This window comes from Acanthochromis polyacanthus, chromosome 19 (assembly GCF_021347895.1).
Source record: "Acanthochromis polyacanthus isolate Apoly-LR-REF ecotype Palm Island chromosome 19, KAUST_Apoly_ChrSc, whole genome shotgun sequence".
Classification (NCBI taxonomy): Eukaryota; Metazoa; Chordata; class Actinopteri; family Pomacentridae; genus Acanthochromis; species Acanthochromis polyacanthus.
The window spans coordinates 3,895,473-3,921,612 of NC_067131.1; the positions used below are offsets into that span (position 1 = coordinate 3,895,473).

The 26,140-nt window shown below is 41.3% G+C and overlaps 1 protein-coding gene across 1 annotated transcript in view; it reads left to right on the forward strand.

The window, feature by feature from the left end:
- The first annotated feature begins 7,283 nt into the window (after positions 1-7,283).
- skap1 (src kinase associated phosphoprotein 1) overlaps positions 7,284-26,140 on the forward strand; it is a 29,225-nt gene continuing 10,368 nt past the window's right edge. Inside the window, exons 1-9 of the mRNA XM_022194561.2 lie at positions 7,284-7,523; positions 8,787-8,892; positions 9,463-9,488; positions 9,684-9,791; positions 22,069-22,149; positions 22,333-22,416; positions 22,497-22,621; positions 23,659-23,722; positions 25,241-25,441. Of these exons, the coding sequence (XP_022050253.2) occupies positions 7,484-7,523; positions 8,787-8,892; positions 9,463-9,488; positions 9,684-9,791; positions 22,069-22,149; positions 22,333-22,416; positions 22,497-22,621; positions 23,659-23,722; positions 25,241-25,441 (835 nt within the window). The 5' untranslated portion in view covers positions 7,284-7,483. The remainder of the gene's footprint in view (positions 7,524-8,786; positions 8,893-9,462; positions 9,489-9,683; positions 9,792-22,068; positions 22,150-22,332; positions 22,417-22,496; positions 22,622-23,658; positions 23,723-25,240; positions 25,442-26,140) is intronic.

Below are 26,140 nucleotides of genomic sequence, written 5' to 3' on the forward strand. Positions count from 1 at the left end.
GGAATAAATGGAGTGCAGGAATGAAATTTTTCCACCGAGCAATATTTCAATCTGGTTTCTTGACAGCATCCTAATATATTTACAGAACACTTCGTCGAGGGTAGAACAGTGAAGCCATGCATTTATTTTCAGTGTTTTCTTTAACTTTTCTTTAACTTTCTATTGTTTTTTTATTAGGACGAAGTCATCCCTCTCACCCACTGCATGACACTGTGATGTTTCAAAGTAGCTTTTTCAGCGGTAGACTGAGACAGCTAACATGCAAGAAGGAGCGCTATCTCAAGTCATTCATTCCATCTGCTATAAGACTTTATAACATCAGCATCACTGGCTGATGTTAAAACAAAACTGGACTCTATCACATTGGCTTTTATCAAATAATCTGCAGTTCTTGTACTATTTGAGTCTTCTTGTACTTCACATCATTCCATAATCCACTTTTTTTCCATCCTACACTCCTGAAAATATTGTGATTGTTATTATGATTATCATTATATTGTTGTTTATTGTTGCTCTACTGTATGATACATGCTGCTGTAACATGGGAATTTTCCCCGGACAAGGGGAGTAATAAAGGAATATCTTATCTTATTAATCAGTCTTATTAAAGAAATCCAACAACTACAAATGGGTAAACTGAAGTAAGAAAAGGAGGCTGACAGAAGGATAATTATTGGCAATTCTGCTAACTGACCAAGGTTTTTTTTTTTCATTTTTTAAAGCAGAAATTCTAACATTTGCTGCCTCCAGTGCCATCAAGGGAAAGATCTGATGCTTTTCTTGCTCAACTGTGATATTATAAACTGAATATCTTTGTGTTTCAAACTAAACAATCACCTTTGAAAGTGGGAAGTTATGAAGAAAATTGTTGTGTACATCTGACATCTTTTGCATGTTAGTCTGTCTTTTGTTGCAGAGTTTTCCTCATGCTTACTCTTCCCCAAAACCAGAAAACTGTTAAATAACTAACTGAGAAACAGTTATCAATTAGATAATAAAGATAACTGTTAGCTGAGTGCATTTAAAAGAAACATACAGAACAGAGGAGACCTAGAAACAGTGTTGATATGATGCTATTCAAGGAGTAAAAATCAATGGGATTAAAGTTATTATAATGGACTATGCATGAAGACATCTTAACATATTATACATTACTATTAATTAGAAGAAAAATATACTTTTTTGCACTTCCTAACAAGGTTAAAAAGGCACAAAAGAAACCGTAAACAGTCAGATTTATGCTAAATTTTCATCAATATTGATTTAATAATGATGATTTTTCAGGGTTATTGTTCGCTGCCGCTGCCTGTAGGTATGAATGGCACAAATCTCTCCTTCCTTTGTTGTGGCACTGAGGCTCTTTATAGGCCAGCCTAGGAGACTCTTGACAACCATCCCCCCCTCCAAGTCAGGCTCTATTGGATCTGGAAGCGCCAGCCGACCTGAAGCTCCCGTCTCCTGGGTCCCCCTGCGACTGCATCCCTTTCCCCACTCCATCAGCATAGTAACTGAGAGAGACAAGTGACTTGGCCAGGGTTAACGTCTTAATACTCCCTGGGATTGCCTCCAGGATCCAAATGGCTACCCCTAATAGTTTTCCTCCTTCGCGTGCCTGTCAGACCGCCATGACTATATGCCGTAAGAAAAACAAGACTAGCTGAGAGGCAGAGTAACGAAGCAGCACAATGAAATAATGAGGGGTGGTGAGGGATAAACGGAGCGACCAAGAGAAGGTTTTGGCCTAAAGGTCTTCGCAAAGCGATGCCCGCTGCCCATAAACTGGCACACCAGCGGCTCGCACTTTGCATGGAGAGTCTGTACACTTGAAACTAAACCAGCTCCTTCCTTTTGGAGCCCAGGAGGGGGAAACCAGAACTCAATCAGTGTCACGTCACATGGTTCAAAGCGGCCAATTCGATGCTGCCAGGGGGTTGAGAAATGCAAGGTGACAGTTCATTTTACCAGTGACAGTGTGTCGGTCTCGCTTGCTGGCTCCCCAGTCAATTCCCAGCGAGCAGTGAAGGTTGAGCGTTTGCTGGAGACAGACAGCAGCTACCCCCCTCCGCTTCCTCCTCCGTCCTCACCGCCGCTCTCTCATCGACCCTGCTCTGCTTTGTATTCCAATTAACTGGACAGAGGGAGAGGCGGCGGTGTGCAGGATCACAAGCAAAGGCTGACACACTCTTCTGGCGTCCTTCCAGTCTCTCAATCCCAACAGTATCAATAGCGCTGCGCTTCTCCCTTTTTGGCTTATGACAAGGGCCAGTTGTTCCAGGGGGGTAATTCACAGATTCTTCTTTAACAACTGCCTCTAGGGACAATGTCTTGGTAATGAAAAATAGGTCCCTCTCACAGATTCATATATCACATGTAATAGAGGTGTGTAATCACTCAGTCGAGTCAACGCGCTGCTAGCTGTAACTGCTATCCTTAACAGACACCTCAAATAATGCTGAATTAATATTTTGAAATGGCTCATATATCCTAACATAACACAATTTGAATGATTTTCTATTCAATGCTCTCAGGGCTAACATTGATTCGACTACAAGCTGAGGTAACTCTGCGAGTCAGTCAATGTGAGGGCTGACTGAAGGTTGTAGATTTAGCGCAACACATTTGCTCCTCTATCTTTTGTGTCCTCAATCTATCATCACTTTTTTTTTTTTTTAACTTCACCACCACCACCACAAGCTCCCCCCTGCACTGACACATGTTTGAGCAATGGGTGGGTTGGGAATACAATGATTCTGAGGAAATCCGAAAAGTAAACTACCTCTTTTTATCTCCTCGAGCAACACAAACATTTACAACAGACCCTTAAGAATCGGGCCAAACACCTCTTTTTTACGAAGGGTTTGAATATGCTGTTGAATCAGGGCCACATTTGAGCACCAACTTGAGATATTTGCCTTTGTAGAGGGTGACAGGGTGATTTATGTTGACGGTTTAAACAAATCATACTTGTATAATTTGCAACTTGAGTCCTCTAGCTTTTAATGTTGCATAATTTTGATTGTAAAACGCACAACCTCAGCACTCCCTCTTCTAAAATAAAGACAACCGGAGCTTGAAAGACAGGCATGGGTGCTTCGCCATTTGCCCCACTGGACAGCAAAGGAGTCCTTGCCTATCTCGAGAATGCAATGTGGTGTGTGTGTGTTTGCAAGACAGGATACACACACTCACATGCCTTCATGCCCCAAGGATCCTCCCGACTCTCTCTCTCCCTCTCTCTTGGCTCTATCAGATCAGAGAGACCTGCTGTCCCTCCCCACACCGCAATGCAAATGAAAAGGAATGCGCTGATAAAAGGGCAGATCCTAGAGATGAGAGGGCAGAAGGAGGACAGGGGCAGCAGCAAATGCTAAAGGGGAGAAGAGCCTCTTGGGGAGATGAGAGGTGGCCGAGGAGTCAGTGTTGGTAGTAGCGGGAGATCATAGCCTTGCTCCCCCTCAGCGGCGTTTGATACAGGGCTTTTGTCGCTCTTTCAGCGGCGCATTGTTGGGTGGTGTAATCCCCGTCGGATTACAAAGAGCTTCCCTTTTCATATGGGGCTCACCCAGCAGGCAGGTGGCTGGGGCTCTGTGGAGCTGTCAAGGGGAGGGAACCTCTTTTCCAGGGGAGGGGACCCCAGTTCCTCTTACCTTCACAGGGGCTTTTTGCTGGGAGGCCAGTCAGGCGCAGGTCAACGTGGGGACAATCCTGACGTGGGATTCAACTCGGACTGACCCCGTGGCTTCCTGTAGAGAAGTGACAGGAGAGGAGAGCATCGTGAGACAGTATTCAATAAGAAATATACACAAATGCTTAAAATATGACAACAGAATCAAGAGAAAGTGGTGCTGTGGCTTTTAAACGTGGGAAAATATCGTAATTTTTTTGTCATAAAATGCAACATTAGAGGCAATCTGTGGTCTCAAGTGCAACGTGTAAATTATTCACATGAACAAAATGTTGCATTAGGACACATTTCTGTTAAAGAGGCAAGTCTGTTTGTCCATTTAATAGCAATTAATGCTGCGTGCACCTGTGTGATGTTCCCTAAAAGACCTGAAATAATTATCTCCCGATCCTGAACACACATTCCATATTTTAAAAGGCAAGAAAATTATAACATCAGTCCACCAGCGCAGGATCGATAAGACGATAGTGAGGCTATTCTATTAGTAATACTGCTGCTGCAAATGCATCTCCTACACATGTCAACTGTGTGTATAAAAGCCCACTCCAGTCCATCCCATCACCCTCTACTGGTAATCTAAACCATTCATCCGTGCCCTGTCAGATATACTGAGGGACCAATTTACTGATGCTGCATTCGTGTGTTGTCAGAAATATCCTAATTGGTTTTTCAGCTTAAATCAAAAACCGATGAAAGTGGCACATTAAAAAAAATGACACTTTCTGATACCCAGTTTGACAAGATGTGCTATTTACTACTTAAAAGATAATGATTAACTACTTAAAAATCTGAGTTAATAATTGAGCTTTATATTGTTTTATTATATTGCTGCTAAACCGCAAACTGCCTCCTGGCTGTTGTTTCTGTTCTTATCTTTAAACACAAGACAGCTTTATAACACTGGATTTCTATTCTATTATGTCATGATTTCCTGTGAGACATCACCTGAATACATAACATCTTTAATTTACAATTACATAGTCACTAAATCGGTGCATATCTGATGGCAGCATCTGCACAAAAACTACTTCACAAACAAAAACGTTCAATAAAAAATATTTCTAAAAACACAGGATTGATAAAGGCAGGTTATGATAAAATAAAGTTATTTAAAAATAATTTACTACATATAAAAAATAAATGAAATATTGAAAACTCTGATACCATACTTTACGATGTTATTAGTCAAAATGGCACTTGAATGCAGGGCCCATTGAAAAGCCAACGTTAAATAATTACACAATTAAAAAAAATGACATAAAAACATGTTTTCAGCAACTGCAGTAAGCATGACAAAACGTGTAGCTAATGAAACGTCAGCATAAAAAACTGCAATTGATTAGCTAAGACAGTTACTGTGAGCACTTGAATGCAGCACAGACGTTAAAATCGGAGATAAAATGATTGCAGTGAAATACAACGACTTTTAAGAGTGATTTTCACCTTTATTGTAACTTTAGGTCGTAAATATTTAAACTTACTCGGAGAAATGCTGTTGGAAGACGAACTTCAGTTGCCTTCAGGCGTCGGTTAGCTTAAACAAGCTAACGTTAGCTAGTAAACGTCTTCAAACTGCGTCACAGGTAAGTTAGCTAGCAGTTTAGGGTAGTCAAATGAATAACGCTAGCTTTATTCACAGTCAGTGGTTGCTATACATGGTCTGAATGGTACGCTAGACGTATATAGCACAACAGGTGCTTTCAGGAAGCCTTCATTGTCACCTGGAACATGAGGGGAACGATGGTAACTTACAACATCCGGGATACTGGTTTATATAGCTAGCTAGGAAGCTAGTTAGCAGCTACGCGATTGCTCCAAGGTCATTCCAACCAGACATAACCAGTCAGGTGGTTAAAATATGGCCTACAGCTACTAATTAATCAAACAAACTTAATAAATAAAAGTACTTTTACCGACAAAGATGTCCTGAATTCGTTAAATTAGCTAAATTAATATACTACTGTTACTCGTGAAAGCTAACACGAAATGTATTTGTTCTCGTTTTTAGTGTTATGACGTGTAAAATATTACTTTGACCACTATTAGTTTGTTAAACTAACTATATTTGTGGTTGTGTGAAAAAATATGAAACACTTGGAATTATTTCTCCAGTAAGATGTGAATTATTTCAGTATAAAACAAACATTGCTGTTGAAGTAGTCCAGTGTTTAATGAGTCTTCACAGAAAAGTGAGACAAAGACTAAACAACTAATAAAGTTTCGCATTTATCAATAATATATAAAAAATATTGTTTATAATTTACTATATCCCGAATCAACCTTTTTAGATGTCCTGTTGTGTCTAACTGCCAGTACAAAATCCAGATTGAATCAATTTAATGTAAGAGATGCAACAAACAATTGATTAGTTGTCAGCTATTTTGACCGTCAGTTATTTGGTTTTAGTGAAACGTCATGATTCCACACTTTTCAAACCGAAAATCTCTTGGTTTATGTACTCTTTTATGGCTGTAAACTGAATATTTTTTAGGTTGTGGGCAAAACAAGACATTTGAGGACATTGGACTTTAGAAAATGATAATCAGCATTTGGCATTATTTTTTACAGACCAAACAACTAATTAATTAACCAGCAAAATAATGTCCATGTTAAATGACAATGGAAAAACTTCACATTTGAAAAGCTGGAGCCAATAAATGTTTGGAATGTGTGCTTAAAATGTTTTGAAAATAATCGAACATTCACTTAATTTTCAGTCTATTCACAAATTAATTTGTTGTTGTAGCTCTTGTTTACTCTTTATGCTCGGTGTAAAAGTTATGCTGAATAATTTCTCCACTTCACCAGTGTCTGGTATACTGGCCTGCTGCTGTTTGTCTCTCTGCTGCTTTCGGTTTGGTCTGAGGTTTTCCAGGGACCACATGTGCACCAGAAGAAGAATCTTCTTCCTGGGAAATCCCATTTTGCTGACTAGCACTTTTTAAAACAATGTGGTACTTTATTGATCCCTGTGGGGAAATTGTCTCTTTGGTTTTTCCCACTTTGCAGGGAGGTCAGGCTGTAAGAGATTAGCTACATGGCAGCAAATCTGGAGCTGATAGGGATTCACTATGCTGCTCAAGGACACTTCTACGGGCTGAATGCTTGCGGGGCATTTCGTTGAATATCTGAAGGTATGATTAAGAGGAATTTTCATTAGTTACACCACTTTTAAATATAATTTAACGTGAAAAGCCTGACAACAGGATCCAAAAAAATCTTCTTATGGAAAAGGTGAACAAGAAAAAGCATCAAAAGAGACCCAAATTACTCATCTTTTTAAGTGTTTGGAGTTACTCATTCACCAGAAACACCTGCACATACATAAGATTTCTTTGTTATTGCCTTGTATTGGGCAGTTTTATTGGGCTTCAGTGCTGCTAGAGGCACCCAATGTGCAGTAACATGGCCCCTGCTTCAGCTAGTTTCGCAGCACTGTACGACAAAGAGGGTTTTCTTTCTGTCAGTCAAACCTACACCAGCCTCGACAGAAAAACCAGACTGCAGAGGAAGTTGTCATCTGTGCACCTGCTCCACCCCGTTTTGTGCAAATCTAGATGCATGCACGGAAGCTTCAGGTTTCAGTGCTAAAGGACACAGGTGGTTAGACGTTTTGCCAGTTGATCTGCGACTGTGTGTGCTAGGCTCTGGTTTCTGTCATGGAGCTGTAACAGTATGACAGAGGCTGGGTGTTCATAGGCTGCCTCGGGGAATAAAACACAAAGTGTGAAGGGGCAGAAAAAAGGCCGATAAGTCAGCGAGCTAAAGTGTCTTGTGTTGGACAGGTGAAAACCAAGGATGGGGACAATCCCGACCGACATCAGAAGACTATTGGATGGTAATGCCTTTATTGTTTTGGTTTTTTTTTTACTCATAATAAGTCTTGCTTTCAACAGCACAGTTTTATTTGTAAACGCTGTTACTGAAGAATAGCCTAACTGGAAATATAGTGTACGCAGGGGCGCTTATCACAACAAAATGACATTTAGAATTTACCAGTAGTAGAGTTATGCTTCTACTGGTTGTGTACACAGACAGTTAAGAGAACTTGGAAGTGACAGCCTAAAAATTACAGATTGTCACATTAACAAAAGCAAACAGTAGAACATAAAAAGCCTCATATTTCTCCATTGTTGTCATTTACAATAAACTGTTTCCAACATGGCGGTGCCGTGGCATTTACTACATTTGCATGTACTGCCACGCCAGCAAATGCCGCCTTTGAAAGAACATTTGCATTTGTCAGTACATTTGTGTAATGTGGGAGTGAGGACATAAAGAAATTGAATCAGATAAGTGACCTGTTTTGCCTTCATTACCATAAAGATGGGTCTCACATTTCTCTCTAACGTTACTATGACCTGAAATCAAGTTAGCGCTTCAGTTTACTACGAGAGTGAAAGAAATACTGATCATGACGTGTTCCTTTCTACAATTTTGAAAATGTGATTTCTCTTTTAGTGGTCAAGAAAAATGAAGAGTAGCTTTGTATTTTTCAGAAAAGCAATGTGGGGGGGGATTACAAGCAAACAATCACTATAGAAACTAACAGCAACATCCAACAAACTAGACAAAGACTGTGACATTTTAAACATGCTAGTTTTCTTTATTTGCATTAGTAAGGCTTTGTTAAAGTATTCTACTTACTTCCACTTGTGTTATGTGTGCAGTACAGGTGGTGGGCATCAAAACATAATACTACACTCTTTGTAAAGGAGAGGCTTTGGCTGAAAACATTAAATTATTAGTGGTCGACTACGTACACAGACAGGTTGTGGTGAAAACTGCAAGGCATTTTAATGCATTGTACTGGATTCATATTGTTTTGTCCAACTTCTGTAGAAAGATAAATTTGTGACATCTGAAATGACACAGAGGAATTCTTAAACATTTTTCTGAATATTGTGACCCACGGACGAGATAGAACGAACTGTAATCTGCAACACCAGGTTATATTTTCATCTTCATAAATACTTCTGCAAATTTGTGTAACACAATCAGCATTATTCAGTTTAAACGCTTCAGACTTTTCTTTAGCTTGTGCCTCTGAAGAGTCCTCATGTCATGAAAGCAGTGCTTACATTGTGTTTGTTCTCCTCAGACTGCGAGCTGTTTGTGTTGGACATCCTTCAAGATGAGAACCTGAGTGAAAGTGCTGAAGAGACACGACAAGTCTTACTGAATAACTTCAGGGTCGTCCACGCAAGGTAGGATTTAACCCCGTTAAATCTGAGCCACAGAAACCTACTTTGCCGCAGAAGTGGCTCATTGTAACTCATGACACCATTATCTAAGTTTTGCTGTTAATACCACACAAAACCCTTAATTGTTGCTGTAATTGCTTTAAACACAGTTTGCGAATTACATTTGAAGGAACTCATTTAGCCTAATGGTGTCACCTTCAAGACTTCATTCTTGCTCTTATTTATTATTATTAAAAGTTTTTAAAGATCTCATGGAATAATTTTTTTGATTGGGACAATTTAATTTTAATGTGATTTAATTTCCAAGCATGTGGTGCAATCCATGAACCCAATAAGTGAAACTCAAGCAGGAAGCTTGATAGTTTACTCCGGAAGCTGGTTGCTTGCACTGCATGACAAGAAGGCTGAAGTTCTGGTGCAGAAAAATTGTGGTTTTGTGGCTTTCTGTGCAGGAAACAATTATTGAATCTTCGAAGCAAAGCTGGAGTTGAGGTGTTAGAAACAAGACACACACAAAAAAACTTTGCAGTTCACTGCAAAAGATTTAGATTTGTGCTTGTTTTTATTTCACAGAAACCCTCAGGAATTCCCCTTAAGACGTGAGTAAAATGTCTCTAAACAATCTTCATCCATTTGTGTTGATACAGAATTAGGGGCAGGATTATATATACATATGTATATATATATATATATATATACATACATAGTCCTCACAGTCTTTTCTTACATGGGTCACTTTCTGCCATTTGTTCTGTCTCTCTGCTTCCCACACATGCATATTTTTACACACTCAGCCGAGTTCAGGGATGAAGACGGTTCCGATGACAACCACAGTTCCAGCCTTGGTCGCTCTGCTCCATCAGACGACGCCTCCGACTACCAGGACGATGGAGTCCCGGAGTGTAAGTCAACATCAGTGCCGATTCTGACTCTCTCTGTGTGTTTGTGTGTGTGATCTTGGGCTATTTGCGCAATGCAGAGATCCGAGCTCAAAAAGGCCTAATTATAAATGTATCTGTCTGTGCATGGCAAAGCAGCACTAATGGCTTGTCTTCACAGCAACACTTGAGAAAAGATTCCTGAATTTGAGCAGGCAAGACAGTCTAGTTTTAGCCGGCACAAAAGGGTGAAATTTCAACCGAGTAAAGGCACGTCTATATCTTCCTTATGAACATGTGTTTTCACTGAAAGGCTACAGCGTGCGAAGAATTCTGCACCGACAAAGACAAAAGCAAAAAGGAGGAGTCGGTGTCACAGAAGACAATGCCGTATTCCTCTGAGAAAACTACAGTTTTAACACACACCTACACCTCGCCACAGGAAGCGCAGGCGGACCGGTTTGCTGTATATTATTGCTCATCCTCTTAATTTGACAAAACAGACCACATCTGTGAAATTTCCCTCCCTGCTGGCCTCCTGCCTCCCTGCTCAGCTCCTCCTCCTCCTCCTCTCTCCAGTGTGCAGGTAGGCCATCCTGGTGCTGGAGAAAGGAGGGCTGGTGGTTCACAAAGACCTGAATGGTGACCTAGAGCTCCCTCCAGTGGCAGATCCTCCACTATCCTCCCCCAGTCCACACATACATGGAGGCATGGAGGCTGCCCACACAGAGAGGAGGCTTTGTAGCTGCAGGCTAATGCAATGATTGATTGACCCCGAGCCCCTCTATTCTTTCACAACCGGGTTTGAAATACAACACTGTACCTGAGGGGCCATGTGCGTTCCATCCCTCTCTCCTTTTATCAATCTTTCCTTCTATCTTTCTCTCTCGGACTTGCCTCCCTCCCATTCAGACTTTTTTGTATTTCTGACTCTATGTGCCAGCTAATAGCCCTTGACGTGGCATGCCGCAGGTGGGCATTATTGACTCGGCTGCCTCAGGTGCCAATCTGCACTTTTTTTTTGTGAGGTGAAGCTGGATTCACGTGGAATTTCCCAGTAAGAAAAAGGAATATTTCCAGTCATTTTGCCGTACCGGTAGTTAATGCCAGCTGGATGGAGTCAATCGCTTTATTTGGAAATGGCTTAATGAACTCTTCTGCCCACAGAAGACTAACTGCCGCTTTTTCCTCGGCAACTTCGGAAAAATAGAGAAAACAAATCACGGCAGATGGTGTGGAGAAGATAGACCACAATAAGACAAGACAATGATAATTCATTTTTTGAAATTGTTCATTTCGGTATAAACAAGAGGAGATTTCCTTTGGGAAACAAACAAAATCAAACTATAAAAATGCTTAAAAATTTCCCTTAAGGCTATAATGGTAACACGCCCAACCACAAACTGCGCCGTCTGTTACTGTGGAAAGCGATGGCTGTTAAAACTCGAACACGGTGTCACGCCATTGTCTGTGTTAAATGTGAGAAGTGGCTAATTATGCAGCAAAACCAGAATATTTCTATTTTTTTTCCTTCTGTTTGCGTTTGGCTGTGACTATCTGCGACTGATGCCGTTCGACTCTGTGTAGCTACACGGTCGGATCAATAATCATAACATTTGACTTTGCAAGAAAAATGTGCACCTCGCAGCGCTGCGTCTTTTATTGCTGGGAGACGGCGACCGTGTTAGCATAGTGAATGGCCTGTGTCCTCACTGAAAGGGCATGCGGAGTTCATAGTTCATTCTCTGTTCACTGCCCCGCCAGCTGAAAGAAATGGCTCACACTTTTCTGCTGGGCGGTCGGTTTCAAGGGAAGAGGGAGTGTTTGTGGAAAATAATGACCTGACCGCTTAATGCAATCAGTGACATTTTAGGAGGGACACTTAGGCCGTGATGACAATTTGGCTTTATTTGAATTTTCTTTTATTCCTTGTAACACACAAAAAAATTACAATGCCTTTGTTTGAAAGCGAATGATAACTTTGTGATTTAGACAGTAGTGTAAAAGGTGGAGTTTTTCTCTCTCTCTCTCTCTCTCTCTCGAGTTTGATTGTATCATTTTATTCGAGCCCACTGTCCACAATAGAGACTTTGTGACTCGGAGAATGTATTATCTGTGGTAATCGACTGCCTTGCCTTTCGCTGCTCTGTGTTCCCTAACCAGAGAGTGAGTGAGTGTGAAGTCGATGGCTGCTTTTACACGCAGGAGGAGCCTGTGCCGTTTGATTAGATGCGGTGGCCTGTTGTCTTCAGCGGACTGGGTGACACCAGATTTGTAATGGCTGACAGGAACAGATGGAGCCTCCATTGTTAGCCCGGGTGTCTGCATGGTAATGTGAACTGAGTTTCACCCGACGACCGCACCGGTGACCTGACCGCGCCTGCAGCCTCACCCCGGCTTCGTCTGCCCCCTTTAGCACCCTCCACCTCCATGCTATTTGGAGCACAATTTTAGATTTTTTTTTCCCGCCCTCCTCCACTCCCACAATCACCAACGCTATGCCATTCCAGTACATTATGCAAACAAATATAGACACAAAATTTCCCCCTCTGGCATGCAAAATCTCTTTTACACGCACATGCCCTCACACACACACACATAAATAGACCTCGGGAGACAGCTGGAGATGTGGGGCTTTTAGCCCTGTCATGCTGTTTGCAGGTCAAGTTTACGAAGTCAGAATGGCCTGTTTGTTTTTCTTTGATTGGGGAGCACTGCTGGGCGCTCTGGGATGTTTGCTGGGAAGCTGCAGCGATGACAGAGCACTGCAGGAAGAGCTTTGTTTCAGGAGGCGTGCAGAAAAGATGGCGCGTTCGATAGGTCTCCGTCTTCTTCTTTGTGATCGGAATGATTCTATTATGATCTCCCATATAGTCCGCATTTACTCAGGTGTAGCTGTAGGCCCTCAGGATTTCATCTCAAAACTTAGATTCCATGTCTGTGGTATGTTGAACCAGCTTTTATCCGATTCTGGTGTAATTTGACTTTTTTATGAAATGATCTGACGTCCATTTTATAAATTTACTATATATAATCTGACATATTATTTACACACTTGGGTTTATTAGAAATGAGTTGCAGATAATTTAATGAATCACGTAGGGCTAGAGCTTTTAATTTTATTGTTTACTTCCTAAATTATATATTTTTTAATTTAAAATGCATTAAAATAACAGGAGAAATTGAAATTTTCTCGAGTTTAATTACCAAAGATATAAAGTTTATTGCCACATCAGACAAAGAGAAACAATACAAGACGTTCAGCATTTTTTTTATTTATCTAAATTTTTCCTGCAATCGACAAATTGATTAATTAACTAATAGGCTCTGCTCTAAAGACAGGTGTGTCCCGATGTGTAGGTTGATGTAAAGAAAGCAGGAATGCGACTCTTGTCAGTGATCACTGTGCCGGCCCAATTTCCTAAACCAATTACTGGCAATAGAATGCAGTAGGATAACCAATTTGAAGTTATGTCTCGCTGTTGCCTATTTCTCATTTGAATATGAGGGGCCAATGCACAGTAACAACATTATTACACACGGCTTGTAAATAGAATATTAAATCTAAAGTCTGTCATTTTGGCTGAAGCTGGTAGAAGCTATATAGAGTGAAGTGTTTTTGAAGGGGTGCATGCCCGGGTCTCTTGGCAGTTGAAATCGAAAAAACACCATGCCAGCTGACGGATTGATGCTCCATTAGAGGGTTAATCAGCAATGTTTAATTTGCCAACTGGCCCTTGTCTGTGTTTAGAGTCAAATGAAGTCACGGAGGAAGAGGAAGTTTGAATCACAGAGGAGCAAATACAGGCAAATGTTGAAGCTGAACAATCTACTCATTCCAGTTGCTTTGCTTTTTACAGCAGCACCTGGACAGTATTTGGAGTGTTTCTGACCTCCTTGCAGGTTTGTTGGCCTTTGGTCGTGCTGTCTGCCCACTTACTGAACTTTTAACCTCCGGCCTCTTGCTTGGCCAACCTGTGACCCGTCTGCCTTCAGCCCAGGGTCTTTTGAAGGATCGGCCTTCGCTGTCACAAAACGCCCATCAGTCACGAAGTTTCTTTGGACTTGCTGATAGCTTCTACTGTATCTATCCGTCAGAATATCTGCCTGGAGATTCATTTTTCACCGCATTCATCGGTGTATGGATTTTGTGACATTTGGATAGCGGCTGCTCGTTTGCAAGGAAGCGAGGAATATGTTAATGACCTCCACTCTTCCTCATTCTCCTTCACTCTCCTCTCCTCCCTCACTTGCTGTCTGTGTGCTTTTCTAGAAAGACACACACACACACACATTACGAGGCAGGAGCAGGCTCTGTGCATTGCTGCGACTGCTCGCCATCAGGGTTCAAAAGTTCACTCTATTCCCCTAGGGCTACTGTGCTGCTGCAGATGCTGATAGTCTTTTCTTTCTCCCTCTCTCCTGGCTGCCTTTCTTTCCCTCTCTCCCTCGCTGTTTACACTATTAATCTTGTACACTCTCTCTCACACACTCACTCACACAGCCTGGCAAGAAGAGAGCGGCTTGAAGGGGGATTTGGACGTATTTAACCGAAGGGCATCCATCACTCTCATCTCCGGCTTCACCCCCACCAAAAGCCACACCGCGTAGTTTTCCTGCATCCTCCTGGTTTTCGCAAAGCCCTCCGATGCAGCTCTCCCCTCATTTGCTTTGTTTTATTGTTGCGCCGCATATAATTACATCCCTCCGTTGCCTCTGGTGCAGCGCCTGTGTTGAAACCCAGGGAAAACAGGCGAAGGTAAATGTGCAGCAGTCCATCTGTAAAGAGGCACATAGGCAGAATGCAAAGCGGGAAGCTGGGGCAGGGTGGCTCCTAATCTCCCCCAGAGCTGTCAATGTCACAGACAAATAGCAAAACTATCAGATGCGGCGGGTTCACCCAGAGGTTAGCGTTCCCAGGTACCTCCTGCATTCACTCCCTCTCGTTCTCCCCCTGCCTTGCAAATGAGAATTTGATTTTGCCCTCCACTGGAATCCATTTCTGGAGATGAATGAAGTTTCAATGCCAAGCCCAGGTGGCCCCGCTGATTTCTTAGGGAAATAAATGGAGATGGGAGAGATGTGTTGGCCTGTACACAGACAGTGACACGACGGCTCCCAATGCCTCTGGGATCCCTGTGTTTAATTGTTGCTGTAATGTAGCACTTTAAGGTCATTAACATGCCCTTGTGGAGTTATTTGAGGATGTTGAGGTTGCATCCCTCTTTACAACGGGATCTCTGCACGGCTGGGAGAAGTCGCCTCTCTGTGTCTGTGCCAAGTGGGACAGGGCTGCCATGGGCTGGTATGCTGCTGGAAGCTTGCTTATCTACAATGGTAATTTTTACCATTGATTTATAGCGGCCTTTGCTGTAAGTTAGTTTGTCTCTAAGAAATCAGAAGCCGGTCGATTGCGAACACATTTTTATTGCAAAGGAACTTTGTCCTGTTTGGCAATATCAAAACTGCATTTAGTTTTATTTAAAAAATGCATTTAGATAATTAACTTCAAAAGATAAATTCCCCACAGCACTGATCTCAATTAAAGTGACAGCATTTTATGAAATTAAATGTCAGGCTTAACCAAACATAATTTTTTCTTTTTTAAATTTACTGTATCGGGCTGTTTTGTCTAATTAAATGTGTTCACTGATTGTAATGTTGGCTGCCGTGCGGTAAAATAGGAAAAATATGTGCAAACATAGCTGTAGAATAACATTGAGACATACATTAATTAAATAGTCACTCTTGGTGTTTTACATTATTTCACTTTCATTTGTATATTGTCAGAAAAGCAGTTTCAAAAGACTTGTGTGACAGTTACTGTCGTAAAAAGTGATTTACCGTTTCTTTGCAAATGAAGCTCCGCAAAACCAACGCGGCTTCGTTTTTTTCCCTGATTTAATATTATTTTTAAACAAATACGAAAGAATAGACAAAGAAAAGTTGGGAAAAGTTTATGAATTATTTTCAGAAGTTCAAACCTATTTTTGCAATTATTATTTTGTTATGACATCACTTGCTTGTATTTTAACTGGTCATAATACTACATTTTAATTCAGTGATATACTGAATTAATAACTGAATTATTTATTTTAATGCAGCTATTCCAAAATGAGGCATGTTTTCTCCACTGAATGAGGAAAGTAAAACAAAAGAATAAGACATATTCTAATCTGCCTCAAAAGGCCAAATCCAAATTAAATATTTCAGTCATACCTTTTTTCTGAAACACTGGATGAAACGTTAGAAAATATAATGAGAAATATTGCAGTATTTATTTGTTGGTCTTCTACAAAATGTAAAAGTAAAGTTTTAAGCAAATTTAATTAATTTTGACAATGAGAAAAAAATCCAAATTAATAGTCTTCATTTTACTATTAATTAACGAGAGCAGTTGTTTTTATTTCTGTGAATCCTGTTACGTTAAAAATATACAATATGTAGATAATATATAATTTGGCCATATAAAATTATTTAAATAAAAATGTCTATTTTAAACAAAACACTGCATCAGATTTAAATAAAACACTGATTTCAATCAGCATTTGGCCTTATTTTCCCTTGAAAAATAATTATTTTTCTGTAGCACCTGTTGCCCAAAGGACCTGCCGGTGATTTATGAAAAGAGTCAAATAATAACGCATCATATAATTATTTATTGTCATAATATGTTACTGCAGTGACTATAAAATAAGAGTGATTTATATAAAATGGTAATAGGTGTGGAATATAGCACAGAAAGCTCACTGCAATGCCGTGGTCCATAGTAAAATTATATTTAAAGCATTTAAGTGGAAATAACAGGAGCGTTTTGAAGGTGCAATAACTGTATATTCAGAGGGCAAGTGTGTTGATTTTTTTGTGGAGTGTTTCCCTCCAGGCTCTGTCGTTGACTGTGTTATATCCCATTTTTATCGCAGATATGCAGGCTCCTCTGTGGGCCCGAACTCCTCCATTGTTGGTATTTATATTCTTAGCACTGTTTTTTTTTTGTCTCTGTCAGTGAAGCAGCTGAAAACCATCCCCAGCGATTAGGGGATCATTGTATCTGCAGTTAAGCATTTGAATAGTGGTAGTAAATCTAGAAAAGGGAAATTCAGGGTCGCTGTAGACGCTGCTTATGGCTGCCCAGGGGGAAGCCGATGTCACATAGTAAATTTAGCCTCTTAGTGTCTTTACAGTGGCCGGCCTGTGATGTTTGAATGTATGAATCGAGCAAAACGCAGCTCAGAATGACTCGGTATCTTTTCCTTTGTGGGGGCACAGAAATGTCTTTTTTCCTACAAATTGCATGAAGTGTAACAGACACACCAGACATCTCTGCTTCACATTATAGCTGCAATCTAGCCGAATTTCCAGGAATCATTTAAGAAGTGTGATAAAATATTTACCACATCATTTCCGTGTATGTTAAACTTTTTACTCCGTCCTGTTGAGGGCTTCGCTCGGTCGCTTTTATCTCACGTCAGATTTATTGTTTAACCTGATTGACATCTTTGATCATAAAGAATAAAAAAAAAACTTAATCCCTTCTGCATAAATTCCCAGCCCCATTAAAGATTATTAGACGGTGATGCAGGCATCATGCAGCCTGATATAATGCACTGCATGTTTTCTTTGGTTCAAACACATGCATTAGGAGGTTCTAAACATGGTTTATGTATCGATGACTGAAGTCCTAATCAAATCAGGGGGAGGGAAGGAGGGCAGGGAAGACATTCTGCCCTTAACCTCAGAGCCTCTCAGTCTCTCTCCTCCCTTCTGACGGCCGCCTCGCTGGAGGGACGTGCAGCGAAGGCCTCCTACTGTAATGAGGAAAAATGTATCAATTTAGCTTGGCCTGTGCGCAGATTGAGCGCCGGGTGGGTGAAGGTGCACTGAGTGAATCCTTTTTCCTAATCAAGGACAGTATCGAAGAGGATTGTTCGTTCCGTCTGTAGAATCGGCAGCATTCCTCCCCGCAGCCCCCTCAGGGCCGGGGAGCCTCTTTCTGCCTTCTGTTTCACCTCATCAGCAGAGTTCACGCGGGGGTCAGGTCCTGCCCCCTGATGCTGCATTCAATGCAATACCTCTTGCATCGAAAGGCGCTGTGAAAGCCCCCGCGCTCAAGGTCTAAGCAGAGGAGAAAGAAAACGTATGATAACTTTCTGATCTTAATTTCTACCTGTGCTTCGAGGGGGTCACCTCTGCTCACAGACTATTAATCCCATTAACTCACCTTTTACCTCATAATAGCAATAAATACTACGATTTACTTGCAGTATATTGTTTTTCTGTGCACCTCTGGATTAAAAATTAAAAACCAATATATACTTAATTTAAAGTAGTTACAAGGGATGTCACGCATCAAAGATCCAGTGGAAAATGTAATTTTTATTCTCAATTTCAGGTGTTTTTTTTCTGCACCTCTGGATTGAAAAGTAGAAATCATGCTGTAGTTTTGAGAAATGTTGTGCAACAAAGATTCAGCTGAAAGTTTTGTAGGCAGGTTGATGTCAGAGATTAAAAGCAAGACGCCCGTTAAGTGATGGCAGAAACTTGTTTGCCTCGTCATTTATAATAGAAAACAGAACATCTTTGGGTTGTTGGCTGGACAGAAAAAGCAGTTTGAATCTCTTAACTTTGGCTTAATTTTTCAAATTTTTTGACTTTTGTCGGCCAGAAGATTAATTTGCAATCAAGAAATAACAGACAGATTAATTCTAACTGAAAATAATCATTAGTTGCGGCCCTAAAGTCGATTAATCAGAGATAATATAGTAAAAATAAATTAAAAGAATCTCAAAAAGATCTGCTCAAATGAAGGTTTTCCGGTTTACTAAAAGAATAGAACAGGCACATAAAGTCAACAGTATTAGACATCACAGAGATACAGTATTGATGGGCAGGGCAGATTATTCTCAGCTAATTTGTATTTTAATGTCTTTCCAAACATTTTATCAACAGTCTTCATGTTAAACCAAAACGGCAAGGCAAAATTTTAAACCAGCCCCGAATAGCAGTTTTTACGAGTCACATTTTTTTCTGTTAAAGGGCTTTTTGCTCTCATCTCGCAGCGTTTCTCTCCATGTGACTGTCCAAATTAAATGTTATAGCCGGGGATGCGGTCGTTGTTCAGACCGAAGCCTCTGGAAGTTTTCCTGCTGGGACCGAATCCCACCAGTGCTGCCGCTTCCCTCTGCCATCTCCAGGAAAACACGCTAAAGGGAGCTCTCCCTTTGCGTCAACATTTCCATCCTCTGCAACACCATCAACATCTCCGGCGTGTTTTTGTGTTTTCATAACATCTTTGTTGCGTTATGACCACCGTTAGATGTAATGTAACATATTAGTCCTCCCACCCTGCCATTTCCCTTCATTTTGATTCACTCTCTATCCAGCCTTTGATTGACTTTCAGCCTAACTAAAGTGGATTTTAATGAGAGAATACATTAACTCCCTCTGGTCATGCTAACATAAATCAGCCTTTTCTTGCGGGATCAACTGCTGAGCTCATAACACCATGCTGAGAGAGTGTGAATAACCAAATGAGAGATTGCGGCAGTGGCAAACCGCTGGCAGCTCGGATGCATTGTTGTGTATCCCCTCCGAGTTTAACACAAGTTCAGGACGGCAGCGGAGAGCTTCTCAGCACACGGGTCAGCCTGCTTATGGAAATGTTCCTTTTGTCGGGATCAATTAAACACATATCTCTGGTCAATTTCTATTGATTATTCCCCTCCATTTGGAAATGGGGCGACTCGAATCTTTTCTTGCTGATGACCGCTGAGAGCCGTTAGATTCAGTTAGCGCGGCCCGTAGCAACTCCTCACCTTGATTTACGAAACACGGGATGCGTCTCCAACATCACATCTATCTGCTTCTCTTTGTTGGTAATTGCACTCAGCTAAATAGGTTATGCTGAAATATCAATAAATTGCCATCAAATTAATGTCAATACCAAAGCTGTGGATGGTGCTAATTAAAACGCAAAAGGGATGAAAATGAAGTCATGGCATTGCCCTGAATAATTGATAACGCAATTTATGATTTTTATGAAAGAGTGCCGTCTGTCTGCGATTTTGATGAGGCCTTAATTAGATGCATTAATGTGTCTCTCTGTGCCTCTACTCAAACTCTAAACTCAAACACCATGATGGTTTTGGGTTTTTTTAATGCTCTGAATTACACATTTTCAAATAACATTACCTCTGAATATCCACTTAAAATAGCATCGGTCCCAAAGAGGTGTTGGTGTGCGGTTTTCATTAAAGGAGGCATTGTTAACTCAGGACCAATCACGTTGTGCTTTTGTTTGGGGTGGGATCAAGGATTTGTGCGAGAAGCGTTAAACCGGCGAGATGCTTTTAGCCGGTGCTGCTACCCTGTGGAAGAATCCAGAACTATTGTGTGCATGTTTCACTGCAGTGCATGTGTACAGCCGTGTTTAAGATTCATACAAAGGACAGTCAAGTGAGGTCAGGTCACCTGGCGTTAAAGTGTTAAGCACGCATGAATGTGTAATGTTTATTGACTCAGGCAGATCAGAACGATCCTGTGTTGATTTTGTACCTCCTCATCTATTAGCCGGGCTCGACCTTTGAGATAAATGAAGAGCGAGGAAGGCAGACGGATGAGGGGATTAGAAGTGGGCCGCAACAGGGAAGCAGGTCCCGAAAAAAAATGGACGGACTGCCGGCGGATAAATGAGGTGGAGGAGCTTAATGACCGCTGTTTGTTATGATGTACTGAATCAGGTTCTCTTTGACAAAACAGTCCTTAGCACCTCTGTATTTATAGTGTCACCGGTCAGTCCATCCACAAAGGCAGGCTGATGATATGTGAGCGTGTTAGTGCTGTGAGGTGTCTGGGGCTCTGCTCTGGAATGACCCGCTCATCTGTCAGGACCGCAAGCCGAAGCAGCGCGGGGTTATCGGATCACACGCTGGTTTGTTGTGAACCTACATCTCTGGAATGTTAGTCAAGCAAACAAGCAACATCAGCTTTATTTAGCTCTGCAGATCAACATTATTCAGACACAATCCACCGAGAAGAGACTGCGAGCCGCAACTTTCAGAGAGTGCATCACACAGTTGGAGTGGACATTCAGCCGGCTTCAGTGCCCACTCGGTTTTCAGATTTCTTTCTTTCTTCTTTTTGTGAATGAGACAGAGGTTTTCTGTTTGTCTAATGTTGGGGGATGCTCTTTGTTTAAGCCAGAGGAGCCAGTTGTGGGATGACATGTTTGGTTTTTCCCAGCAGTTAAGCAGGCTCTCTCTCAGGGGGGATGGACTCCAGGCATTCCCCCTGTCATCGGCGCTTTGAATGGGGGTGTCACACTGACTTGTGTAAATGATCTTTAAATTGTTCCCATCTTCCACTCTAAAGAAGCCAGTCCCCGCTCGTCGTATGTTTCCTTTTCCCCCCTGAAAGACCCGATGCCAGTTGACTAATGAACACGTAGAAAAGCCAGGTACTCCTGTTGAAACACATGGTGGGAGATGGACCTGGAGGCCGCCCAGGGGTCAAGTTCCCCTCTAATAGCTAAAGACTAGAAAATGGGACGCAATAAGCAGAGTTTTGGATAGAACTTCAACGCTAACTTCAACGTGGAACAGCTGCTTAAAATTGAATCTCTTGAGGCAACCTGCTGTGGAATAGTTAAAGCTGCATCATCCCTGGTTAGATTCCAGCCATCCCTTAACAGAGAAAATGCCAAACGAGTGATCTCAAAGCCACATCTCCACCCTACTGGTGACACAGTCGGCTAAAGGCTACGTTAAGTGCGTTTTTGCATCTCCCAGCTACCGCACTAATCAACTTACGGCTCTCAAGTTGTGCCGTTGTACTATCATGTTTAAAATTTGACTTTGCAAATTGAAGAGAGTTGCAGGATTCCCACAGGAAGGTTGCTCTCATTAAATTGCAATGTGAGCAGATGAATGGACTGCAGTGCTCAGCAGCACTGTAGAAGTATTGATCCCAGTTTGCTAAAGCCTTGCAGGGATGGATTTGATCCACAGGGTTGGAGACTATATTCTGACGTGCGTTTGTGTGTGCATGCTGTTGTCTTAGGGATTAAGAAAGTTTAAGTGTAGCTTATTAGAAGTTAGTGCTGAAACAATTCATTTATTAATTAATTTGTTGATTAACAAAAGCAATTTCAGTCATTTATCCAGAAAAAATGCCAAACTTTAAGTGATTTGAGCTCTCATTTTTGCAGATTTGCTGCTTTTTTATGTCGTTCATATGAGTATAAGTTGTGTTTTGAACTGTAAACCAGGCAAAAGACGTCATTTGAATGTGCTTGTGTTGGCAGACTTTGGTGACATCCCTCCTGTGGCAGCTCAGGACCTCAGCAACATCTTGAAGCAAGGCTACCTGGAAAAGAAACGAAAAGGTATAGCAACAAATAGATAGTGCTAGGTAGATGAAATGAGTGCATTTTCTAGAAAATGTCCCATGAATTTATGCATCATTCTCCATCTGTCCTGTATTTGCTCTAATTTCTACACAAACAAATCAGCTGCATATGAATAATTTCCCATTTTGGTGTATTTTTATTGTGCATTTTTTTCGTTAGACCACAGCTTCTTCGGCTCAGAGTGGCAGAAGCGATGGTGCGTCCTGAACAATTCAATATTCTACTACTTTGGGAGTGACAAAGGTTTGTTTGAAATGCCGGCATACAGAAATATTACAGCTACGTAAGCTGCATCAGATAACCGTGTGTCTCTCTCCGTACAGATAAACAGCAGAAGGGTTCATTTTATATCAATGAGTACGACGTACAGCTGGTGACCAACCTGAGGAAAGACTCCAAGAAAAATGCCTGCTTCGAGTTCACTGCGCCTGGACGACGGGCCTTCCAGGTCTGTATTACCACGACTAAATGTATGTGTTTGTTAATTCACATAAAACTATATCCTATAGTTTGATGGATACTGTTTTGAAAATAATATAAGAGCTTTTGAGTCTGGAAGAGTGTAAATAAATATAATCTTTAAATGGATTATAGCCCACCTGACACACCTACTTTGATTTTATCACAGAAATTTTAATATCTGTGTATGTTGTCCAGTATATTGCAGGAAAGAAATACTAAAGACAGTGTGAGTTTGAGGTAATTTAGAAGCCATTTCATCCATATATACTATAGTTGACAAGTTTTTTTACTATAGAAACCTCAAACTCAATGCATCTCTTGGTTACAATTCATTAAAAGAAAAGCTAATGGAAGCTCTCCTAATGAAACTTTATACAACATGTGATTATGCTGATGAATACTAAAGCAAGCTAGCAGCTATTTTGACAGTCATGTGAATATGTTTTCTAATTTATATGTAGTAATAACAGAATATTAATGGAATGTGGTCTTTTCATCAGACAAAAAGAAATTTAAAGATTTCAACTTGGGCTCAGGAAATTGTGATGAGGATTTTGTAAAATATGTTTTAAAACTGCTTTCCTTTAATGGACCAAGCAGTTAATAATAATAAAAAAATTGATTAAAATCATTATTAGTTAAAATATTTCTATGTTTTAAAAAAATCTGCAGTGTATTGTTATCTCTCTGTCTTATATTATTTATTGGGTTCAAAGCTCCAGTGTCAGCCAGGCTTTAATGAAAATCTTTTTGGAAAACATTTTATTCATTAGCAGGCACATTGGCAGACGCTGTTTTCCCACTCACTACAATTTAATATGTCCTAATTAAACATTTAAAATGATTACAGATGATAATTTAATAGGTATTTTAAATAAGAGGCTATTTCTATTTGTTCTTTTTCTCCTCTTTATTAGACGGCTGGAAATAGATTTGATCAATGCCTCAATGATTAAAAACCTGCACGTATAAATGCTTCGATGCGATAATAATCACGGTATTATTGCCTCTCTCTCCCTTCAGTTCACTGCCAGCAGCCCTCAAGAGGCCAGGGAATGGGTGAACCAAATCAAATTTGTACTCACAGGTAAGCCAGCATCTCTTTTCGCCTATTGCGTTTTTTTTTCCAGAAAAACAATCCCTGCTTTATATCTCCTCCCTTTCTCTCTAAAGGGCTTAAGGACAGAGAATGTCATATCAGATTGCACAGCCTTTTAAGACACATAAGTATTGGCGTGTGTAAATAAAACTGACTCGAGCTGACTTTTTAACAGGAAAATACAGTTAAAGCAGTGTAAACCTTCTAACCATCTATTTCTCAATTTCCTACTAAAGTTTTTTTTTTTGAGGGGCAGAAAGGTCAGAAGTTCGAGGGGGCTCTTTGTCATCTCTGACTCATATAAAAACCACCTGATCCATCACTAACTGCGCAGCCAAGAGTCCTGAATCTCCCCATTCGGCATGTCACCCGCCGTGTCATGTGCACCATCATGTAGCTCTAGTTCTAGTCCTCCACCACCCCACTCCTCCCCTAACCCTCCTACCGAATTCCAGCTTACAGGAAATTGATTGGTAGATGTTCTGGTTATCCTCCAGTGACATTGATTTCTGCTTGGCTGCTGGTGTACGGCCGAGGACCTGATACCCTGTGTTGCAGTGGCCAGTCGCCTGCAATGAGACAGCTCCTCCATCTGAGCGAGCAGTCGTGCCTCGTCTACTCTAAAATGGGCTCGGGCCGGGCCACTGATTTGCGGGAAGTAACAGACACTCTGCAGTTTGTCTTACTTCCATCCAGCGCAGTTTTTACTACAAAATGCAGTCTGATCCGGAGCTTGTAGATGATTATTTATCCTCTTAACCTTCGGATTCACCTGAGAACGAGACAGACTTTTTGCAAAATGCACTGTCATTTTTATGTGTGTGTGTGTGTGTGTGTGTGTGTGTGTGTGTGTGTGTGTGTGTGTGTGTGTGTGTGTGTGTGTGTGTGTGTGTGTGTGTGTGTGTGTTGTCTTGGTTTCAAGAACTTTAAGGAAATTCTGAAGGCATTTTAACTTAAATTTAAGGGAAGATAAACAGAATGGTATGATTTGTTACAAGGTGAATGAATTGCAAGACCAACAGACAGCACAAAGTGCATATAATAAAAAGAAAGCATTAAAGAAACATGGGAAAGATGTAAAAGTGAGAATTAGAATTAAAAGAAATAGCAATTCAGTTTTGGCAACAGTTCCGTTATTTGTCAAACAAAAGGGCCAAACGTTTTCTGCTTTTTTTTCGAAGTTTGAATTTCTATACAGCACGAAAATGGCTGTTTTTCACTATTTCTGACATTTAAAAGTGTCAACCATTTATTGCTTAGTCAGAATTAAATTATATCCGCTCATATCTAATATAAAAAAAAACTATTTCCACCTCAAGGCTCCAGTGTTGCCTCTGCTGCTACACAGACATGTGTCTTATGTGTCTTGTCGCCTGTTGTGCAGCGAGGACCCTTCCAACATTTCTCTTACTTTACCTTTTAATGCATGTCTCTGTCTTTTGTGCCACGCTGTGCTCCATCTCGATGCTACCACTGCCTATCACGTCGTCTCTGCTTCCCTCTTAGATCTCAGCTCCAGCTTCATCCCTTTCGATGACGAGGAGGAGGAGGAAGAGGAGGAGACCTACGATGACATTGAGGGGGTGGCCGGCTCTCCCGCTCCTCGGCCGGCCCAGGCCTCCCAGAGCCGGGGAGGAGGGCAGGAGGCGGGGGAGGTTGGGGAAGAGGAGGAGGAGGACGACGAGGATATCTACGAGGAGCTACCAGGTATGAGGATGTGGGCACCTCGCATGCAGAGCACTCACACAGATAAATAGACAGGAAGGCGCTGCACCCACAGACCCTCATCATACTCAGTCAGACAAATAGACACTGTGACTCACACTCTCTCAAACCCTGAGGGGATTTTTTTTTGCAACAAGAAATATTTGTGATCTCCCCTGGCTGCGAAATTTGTGTTGCCAGGTGCCTCCTTATCACCACAACGCCCGGAATGATCACTCATTTTAAATCAAGCAACACTAATAAGCTTGTCAGCACTGTGGCGGCTGCTGCAGAGCCACACAGGACAGGAAGGGGAAGATTCACTTACACTGACTCGAAATCTGCTTCCCCTGCTCTCCCTCCTTATCTCTCTGAACAGTGATGTTGTTGAAATCAGCGAGAGCCGGGCAGTTTCGAATGCTCTGTCATAGAACGTCCAATTAGCTAATGTTGCCAGGCAACAAATAGCCCACAATTCAATCCACTAAGCAGAGTTTTGGCTAAAATTGCCTAGCAACAGCAATTTAGTTGAAAGGAAGTAAAAACTGCATCTCTCAGGGCTTAAAATAGTTCTGGAGCTCTTAATGTCACATCTTTAATAGAAATTAGAGTTTGACTGACGAGAGCCCAGAAACAGTGTGTGAGTTCCTACCGAGCGAGAGACAGTCCCGTGTGTCAGGGTGGCTACAAGATGCACAAGAA